The 9,146-nt window shown below is 39.9% G+C and overlaps 1 protein-coding gene across 2 annotated transcripts in view; it reads left to right on the forward strand.

The window, feature by feature from the left end:
* The window catches only part of LOC111224753 (DENN domain-containing protein 5B-like), a 68,344-nt gene extending 60,526 nt beyond the window's left edge, over positions 1 to 7,818 (forward strand). For both annotated transcript variants that reach the window (XM_022749375.1, XM_022749376.1), the window contains 6 exons: positions 719 to 837; positions 1,807 to 1,994; positions 2,569 to 2,651; positions 3,389 to 3,515; positions 3,697 to 3,871; positions 4,294 to 7,818. In XM_022749375.1, coding sequence (XP_022605096.1) covers positions 719 to 837; positions 1,807 to 1,994; positions 2,569 to 2,651; positions 3,389 to 3,515; positions 3,697 to 3,871; positions 4,294 to 4,477 — 876 coding nt within the window. In that variant the 3' untranslated portion in view covers positions 4,478 to 7,818. The remainder of the gene's footprint in view (positions 1 to 718; positions 838 to 1,806; positions 1,995 to 2,568; positions 2,652 to 3,388; positions 3,516 to 3,696; positions 3,872 to 4,293) is intronic.
* Positions 7,819 to 9,146: the final 1,328 nt, after the last annotated feature.

A 9,146-nucleotide genomic window follows, 5' to 3' on the forward strand; every position in this document is an offset into this window, starting at 1 on the left:
CACACACACACACACACACACACACACACACACACACACACACACACACACACACGCACACACATCATCCCCTCCCCCTCTTTGACATCCTTCTTTTCCAATCATACCATTACCTTTTGCCCCGTAGACACTGTCCACCTTGTTTAGCTGGAATCTGGTCATAATTGTTAGGAAGAGTTTTCAGACACCACATTCAACAGACCCACCCACCTTAAATACTACTTTGTGTTATACTTCATGGTCTGGACTAAAATTATTAACTTAATACTACTAACAGATGTGGAACAAAGACAAGTGTTTAATGTACCTTAAAGTTATGAGTGTAACTGAAATAGCAGTGCAGTGCAAGCTGGGACTACATTCAACCATCTCATTTCTGTGTCCATGAATTAAACAGGACAATAAAATGTAAATAATAAAATTATATGAAACTAACTAAAAAATCTATGAACTTTAACTTCAAGAAAGTCAGTTATAATCTATATAATAATCTATAGCCTGACAGTTGGACAGTAAAACAGTGCTTGTAATAGTGTTGTAAAGCAGTAGTTTGTAGTGTGAGTATATAAAGTAAGATTTAAGCAGAATGAATTTGATTTGAAAATTCTTTACATAAACTACATTTTCTGTGTGTGTGTGTGTGTGTGTGTGTGTGTGTGTGTGTGTGTGTGTGTGTGTGTGTGTGTGTGTGTGTGTGTGTGTGTGTGTGTGTGTTTAGTGTCAGAACCTGGGGAAGCTGACCACAGTGCAGCTGGGTCATGATAACGCTGGTCTCCTGGCTAAATGGCTGGTGGACTGTGTCATGGTGCGTAATGAGATCACAGGACACACGTACAGGTTAGTGGAGGCTCCTTCTCTCATTCAGTGTATCTATCATCTGTCTCACCTCTAATCATTTCTCACAGATGTCCATTCAATAGATTGATCGACTATGTTCCAACATTTGATCAGACGAACACACCACCTGACATGTCAGCTTCATGTCTGCCAAAATAAGTTTAGAAAAATACAAAAAACCATGTGTTTGCAGAGTCATGCTTTACTGTATGTCTGAAACACAGAAGCTGTTCATGGTGTTTGTTACTTTGGCAGTGAGTCACATGATCTGATTGGTCTGTTTTCTAGACTAAAATCTCTCTATTTAAACTGAGCTTATGAGATTCAGGCTGGATTTCGTCTAGAGTCTATGGTGTATACTCTATACAATCTACAGTCTATACAGTCTATATAGTCTATACAGTCTGTACAGTGTAAAGTGTATGTAGTCTATACAGTCTATATAGTCTAATCCATTAGTTGATCAACAGAAAACCAATTGACAAAAACAAGTAATTTGAAGGTGTCACTGTGGACCCTGGGAAATAAAAACTGACACTTTTCACTGTTTTTGACTTTTTATGGACCAAATGATTAATAAAGGAACTAATCTTCAGATTAATCAATAATGAAAAGTAATTGTTAGTTACAGCCCTACTGTATTAGATAGAAACAGTGCATTTGTTGGGGAATATTTTCAGTGGTGGATTAATCCACGTTTGGTGCTTTAATAAGTATGTGTGGTGGTAGGACAATGTGTGTGGGACTGAGTCAAATAAACTACAGTGTGCATGTTCATGGTGATGAAGGAACATGTAAGTGTTATAGTGTGGCTCACTGCTGATTTTTAATAATAACAATGAAGCTCTATGGCTCAGAGGAATCAGATACATCAGGCTCTGCTCCACACACAGAACCTGTCAGCAGAAGACATTCAGAGTTGATTTGTTGACCAAAAGAAGAATACAACTTAATCTCTGTCCCCTCCAGGTTCCCATGTGGTCGATGGCTCGGTAAGGGCGTGGATGACGGCAGCCTAGAGAGGGTTCTGATCGGTGAGCTGGTGGTGCCCAGTGGAGAGGAAGATTCTGGGAGAGGCTGCCGTACGCCCCCACCACAGCGCTCACCGTCCCAGACCAGACGCATCAGCATCACATCATTGTCTGGACGAGGATCCAGTGAGTACCTCAGGGCTGGGGGCTGCTCAGATCAGGGGGAGACAGTCAGGGGATCTTAGGGATAGTGAAGTCCTCACAGGCCCCACCAGATACGAAAACCTTATCTAAAGTGTTTTAGCATTATATTCACATCATAAAATAGTCTGTTGATAAGATGATGATGATGATTTTACACTTTTGAAATGTTTAATTAGAATCATTTAATTAAATGGTACATTTAAAAGGAAACTATATAAAATGAATTAATTAAATTAGTATTTAAATTGTGCATTAATAAACTCAAATCAAATTCAAATTCAATTCAAATTTTCTTTTAAATTTAACTATTTGATTTTCAGGACTGGATACAAGGATGAAGTTATGGTGTAGAATTACTGAATCTGTTATTTATTTATTTAGTTTGACTAAAGAAATTGAATTTAAATATACTGAGTCTAAAAATACTTGAATCAACATGTAAAGTACCTGATATGTGTCAGTTAGATTTAACTGGTGCCCTATATCTAACATGTTACCAGTAGAAGTTACAGTATGATATAACACCTCAGCAGTAAAAAGCTGTTTGTGATTCCAGAACCAACGTCGGACCAAATCCAGGAGGCCATTGGGGCAGCAGTGAACAACATCGTCAAACACTTCCACAAACCAGAGAAAGAGGTCAGTGACTGATTCTCAGTAGTGCCTGAAGAAGAAACTAATTTTATTTATTAGCTGAATCACTGCTGTCCTGTCTCTGAATCCTTCACATTACTAAACTGGATGGACCTTATCGTCTCTGAATCCTGTGACTGTTCATCATGGTTTAGTTCATCATGGTCTGACTCTGATATCACAGCAGAGGAAACAGGTGATGTGTTAGTGGTTGAGGCCACTTTAGTCCTCTGTCACAGAGAGAATAAAGACTGGAGAGATTCATGGAGTCCTGAAGGAGACCATGAACCAGACTACACTGGCTTCATGGAATCACACTGTAAGACCTAAATTCCTACAGGATTTGGCATCTACAGTTTTTCTCTGCTCAGGTTTTCTTTGTTAACCAGCTCAAACTGGAACATAATTTTCAGTAGTAGCTTGAATCTTCTCTGCAGAATTTGTTTTGTCAAAACAACATAGTGTTTGGTGTCACATGTCATTATTTTACTGAGAGAAAGAAAGAACTGAGGTGTTTTCCAGACAGGCAGGTTGGATTATTGGATTACTGTAGGATTATGAGAAGTTTAGGAAAGTGTTTTGACTCATACTTGGGACTCTGTGCTGCTTCCATCTGTTATTCAGTCATCTATAGAAATTGTCTTTATTGTAGTGTTCCTCTGTCAATTGGTGTTAATCAGCTCATTGCTGTGACTTCCTCTGTGTGTTTATGTGATGATGTGTCCCTGGTTGTCTCGGTGCAGAGAGGCAGCCTGACAGTGCTGCTGTGTGGAGAGAACAGCTTGGTAGCAGCTCTAGAGCAGTTCTTCCATCATGGTTTCAAGTCTGCCCGACTCTTCCAGAAGACAGTGTTCGTGTGGGACTTTGTGGGTGAGTGTGGAGCTGCACCGCCACCTGCTACTGTAAAAATGAACTGTTTCATTTGGTCCATTATAACAGCTTGTTGGATGGTAAACCACAGTCTATGACTGTGCAAAGGAAGACAAACTGTCAGAGAGACTGATGTCCACTCTGACACCTCTGAGTCTGAAATGTTCTCTCCTCTCTGCAGAGAAGGCTGTCGCCTACATGGAATCAGCTGATCAGATGGGGGATCTTCAGGAGACTGCACAGCCCCTGGGGATGACCTGTCAATCACTCTGTCACTATATCAACGCCATCAACTCCACCCCCAGGAGCATTGGCAAGGACGGGAAGTTCCAGCTGCTGGTCTGCCTCGGAGCCAGGTCAACTGACTTGTCTTGTACATGTCTGTGCATTACCGCCACCTTCTGGTGGAAGTAGCACATTACTTACTACCAGACACCAGTAAATCCAAAGGAAAATATATTTGATAAGATGATAGTCATATAAACTATTTTTTAAAATTTAACTGTATATGTTATCTCTTTACACATAACTGCTTACTATTCTGTATATAACCAGGTCCAATTTATTGTACATACTATTCAGTAATTTGTGTTCAAACTGACAAATGTACATTTATCTGATTAGTCATCTGTTATCTGTTAGTTACTTGTTGTGAGCAGTGAAAGCGAAGATGAGTCTAAACTAATGGAATTACATTATTCAAGGTTAACTCTACCTGACATAGTTATTGACTGACAGGAATTCTACTCATGGTTCACATCCACTGCTTGTTGTGCAGAGATCGCCTGCTGCCCCAGTGGCTCCCCCTGCTGGTGGAGTGCCCGGTGATCCTGCGGATGTACGAGGACACAGCTCTTCTCAGAGACCGCACAACTGTTAGCGCCCTCATCGGTGTCCTGGAGACGCTGCACGATTTCCCCATCACACTGGAATCCTCGCTGGTCAAAGGCATTGACCTTTAACCCCAGGAGAGGGACAGCTGTTAAGCCTCCATCACCACCAGCTTCACCTACTCTGCTGTCTTTCAGCCAATCGGCTCTGTGATCAGACAGACAAGGGAGAAAGGAAGTGAGGGACAGCTGAGTGGCATTAATACGTATTTGTTACCAAAGCAAAACGTTTCCACAGCTTCATGTGAAAATTCAGGATTACAGAAGCTTGGATGTTGTATTATGAATTAAATTACAGCCATATCAGCTTTATCATGTTTTACTTCATTACAGCAAATCCCAGATACTTTACATCACTGTGTTCACTTTTCTAAACACACCATCAGTTAGACTTCCTCAATCCCAGGTATTCTTTGGTTTCAGTTCAGTTCATTCTCTCACACGACTGTCTGATTTCTCTTCTCTGCCTGTGGCTATCAGTTCATAGCTGATTGGTTCCTGATGATAAATCTCTAAAAACACCTTTTCCAAAAAACAGCTCATTAATGTCCTTAGACATAAGGTCTCTGTAGCTGTTGTCAATCAAACAGGAAGGAGCAGTGCATTTGTTGGGGACTATTTTGAGCAGTAGATGAATTCACATTTTCTGGATTATTTTTGGCAGCAGTACGGTGTGTGTGTACGTGTGCGTGTGTGTGTATGGGATCAAAATAACTTACAATGTGTGTGTTCACGGTGATGAAGGAACATGTCAGTGTAACTGTGTCTCACTGATCACTGATGGAAACAGTGGAGCGCTATGACAGTGTCACACACATAGAACTTCATTCAGATATTCAGTAAGAAAAGAGATATTTAATTTACACAAACGAAGACTTTCTAACAGTCCGAGCTCTAAATGGCATTAACATGTGATGTTAATGTAATTAAATAGCAAATAACAACAAACTAATTAAAGTTGATTAACTGGGATGAACTGAAACAGTGGCTGGAAGGAAGGAAGTCAGACTTACATGATGTGTCTTTAAAAGTGTGGTCACAGTAGCTGACCTTTCCCTGTGTGCTGTCTGTGTAGCCTCGCTCTCCTCCAGTAGGTACAAGTACATAAACTATCCCTATCCTCACATGATAGTGAGCATGCCTTTGGGATGTGGAAAGAAAAGACAGCCTCAGGAAGAGACTGAGCGATCACTGATGTAACAGAAGGAGGATTATAAAAGTGACTGTGACAGTGATGGAGTCCTGAAACTCACTGACTACCACACAGTGCAGGGCTGCGGACACACCAACTATCCATGTCTCTTTAATTCACTGGTGTTGGACACTCAACTCCCAGCCTGTGTATGAACACAAACACTGACCTGAGTCAGGACGTTAACCTGTGGCTGCACGGACATTCCTACCAAAGCACAGGCATCGACCTGGCTGGTTTAAACCTGCTGTCTAAGTGTGTGTGTGATATCTCAAGTGTGTGTGATATCTCAAGTGTGTGTGTGTATGCCCACCAATTATTTTTATATCTTCCAGCTGTAAATTTTCAAAGTTATCTACTCTCTGTGTGTGTGTGTGTGTGTGTGTGTGTGTGTGTGTGTGTGTGTGTGTGTGTGTGTGTGTGTGTGTGTGTGTGAAGTTTTGTGTCTTTTAATCAGGAAAGCCTGGAGGAGAGATTCACAGTGTCTGGGCTCTTTATGGACATACTGAGTGAATCCCTCCATAGATAAAATGCATCACTCATGTCAAATGGTGGAGGTGTAACACTTTCAGCTTATAAAAACAAACCATCAACTCATGAATCCAGAGAGATTTTCTCTTAACTAAGTTAATATGAAACACTGTATGTGGCACTTAAAAAGACAGATTCTCATCATGGCATTGTTTTACTGGAAGAGTTAAACATTTAGGGAAGTACACTCACTCACTGATGTCTGTGAGTCCAGAGCTGAGTCCAGTAACTTCCGCTGAACCACAAACTGTTATATTTACAGTTTTGTTTATGTAAATACAAAAAGAGCAGTGTTCAAGTTATTTCTCTCTTTGGACAGAATCTGCTCCTTCAGTTCACCTGACTTTGTCCTTAACTCACAGACAGGAGGTTGATATTGATCTTCTCACTTCACTCTGTTTTAAAGCAAAACAACATTAGTTAAAGCACAATGGAGTGTTTCTGGTGCTTTTACGAGGATAAGCAGAGGAAGTTCAAACTCACATTGGCCAGGACTGTGTACATGTCATCTGTAATGTTTTTAAAAGAGGAGGTTCAATCCTAAAAATTGGAAATACAGGAGATTTTGTAGGGGACTATTTTCAGCAAGGTTTTAACACACAGGTGATTCACTTATTCAAAGTAAGCATGTACTGTTGATTTACTTGTTTATAGGCTCAGTTCATTGTTGGTTTGGGTCTTTATCTGGGATTTGTTGACAGTAAAAAGTATTTTTAATAATAATATTAATAATACTGCTAATTCCCATAGTACATGAATGCAGCATGAACTCTGGAGGGAATGGGGTCTTACTCTTTTTTTCTTATATTAAAGACCTCAGTCCCCACCTCCTCCAAACACACAAACTGTAGATTTTGTCTACATCAGCAGCATCTAACAGACAGGTAGGAACTCTAATAACAGTTTTTTTCTTAATCTGCTGCTGCATGAGAGATTTTACCACTGTTGCCACATAGCGTTGTCTAACTGAACCCTTTCTGAGAAACAGTGTAAATATTGTCCTCAGTGCATGTTGACCTTCTGTCTGATGTGTATTTATTGTGGTTCTACTGATTTCTAGTTGAACAATGAGTTTTAGGTGTTCTTTTTTATAACCCCAGGTCTTTGTAGGATTTTAGCTGTTTCCTGCATTGAGTCTGTGAATGACATGGTGTGTCATGGTTTTCTTTGCATGTCTTGATTTCATGTATTTATTAATTTAATATTAGAAATGGTAGGCTGAGAGCAGCACTGGTAGGTTTGAGTTTGATAAAGCCTGTGGAATAACTGGAAACATTTCATGTCTCAAACAGTAACCACTATTTCACAATGTTTAACTCTCTGTGCTTTGGCTGCTGTGCTCTCCATGCCTCACCTGCAGCATAACAGCTCCATTTTACACTGGATTAGTTTGTGTACAAACTGAGGACTTGTGATGTGGACTATTGAGATTCCTCCCTTGGCTGACGCACAGTTTCTTCACCGGGTGAATCTGTTACGTGAACATGTAGTGTGGCGAATGGTATTCACCCTGAATGGATCTGCGACAGGAAATATTGGACTGACGACTCTTTTCTGATATTTATTATGACTATTTCAATAAAAGCACCTTTTGTGTTAAAGTTTCTATTTATGTGTGTGTCCATAAACTACACTCTATGCATGTACAGTTTGTCCACCTTTTAGAAACATTAAAGTGAAAAAAATCTTACTCTTATGTGAAATTCTCCCTTTTTTGCCTAGTTTTCATTTCCAGAAATTTCAGAGCTTACAAACATATTTTAACTTTAAATCTGAACCAACAAATCAGTCTTTTTCCAGATGTTGAGAATCGTGTATTTCAGTAACACATTAAATCATTAGTGGTAATATTATATTATAAAAAGATAAAATTTCCGTTTTTGCCGATCAGTCTACAATCAGTAATCCATCCAAGTATTCAGACCCTTGACTGTGGCTCCAAATTGTGGTGAGGTGCATCATCTTTATACTAATGATCCTCGAAATTAGTTTAGAAGTTGACTGGAATCCACCTGTGGTTAACTATTTCAATAAAACTCAAGAATCATTTGTAGTTCTAAATTACCAACTAGCTTCACTGGAATCCCGTATGTTATTACAGTGTCATCTAACTCTCTAAAAAACTAAATAAAACATACATAAATAGAGTGTAAACAAAAATAAATTAGCTACAATATTTTCATAGATATGAAAAAAAACGCTGTACAACATGGTTGAAAGCCGATAAGAGCTATTCCAGGTTGTATAGTTTATGATCTTATAGTGAGTGAAAATAATAAAACTGAAATTACACAAATGAGAAAATGGTGGCTCGAGAGAAGCGTAGCGCACCTGCGTGACCGTTTCTACTATTGGCACAGTGGCTGCATTATGCATCATGCAAAGTCGGAGTCCAATGACTCCCTTTCACAGTAAGTGAAAAGAAATTGCGCCAAAACGCGACCGGAAAGCATGCTCGGGACGGCAGCTTTGATTTGAAACTGCCAAGGGGAAAGTGGCTTTTGTTATTAGCGCGTCTTGACGCTCGGGCGGGCGACGTTACAACTGATAATCTGCAACTACATTGTTGTTAAATGTTGAATGAGTCACTTCTACAGAGAGGCGTTTTACGGCGTGTGACACAGATGTTAGTCGCTTGTTTTCACATTGAAACAAGATAAGTGTGTTTCTTTGGCTTAGGGATCAGGGATCATTTAGAGCCAGTTTAACTCAAGTATCTGCTGTGGTGCTGCTTATGTAGAAGTTCAGGATGCAACATGTGGTTCAGTTAGAAGACACATAGCTGATGGAGATAATTAAGTAACTCCGTCACATTTAAGCACACAGTGATGATACACACACTGATAGATTCAGAGTGACTAACACTTCAGAGGAATAAAAATTAGGAATAAACATCCAGACCTCTGCTTCTTATACTGTCAGAACTTGGCTGATCAGGTTTTAAGATTCCCTCCTCCCTCACAGTAATCCAGTGACAGTTGTCTGTATGCAAACAGGAGCCGATCACAACTGATTCAG

The sequence above is a fragment of the Seriola dumerili genome, unplaced genomic scaffold (assembly GCF_002260705.1).
Source record: "Seriola dumerili isolate Sdu_G_001 unplaced genomic scaffold, Sdu_1.0 BDQW01000138.1, whole genome shotgun sequence".
Taxonomy (NCBI): Eukaryota; Metazoa; Chordata; class Actinopteri; order Carangiformes; family Carangidae; genus Seriola; species Seriola dumerili.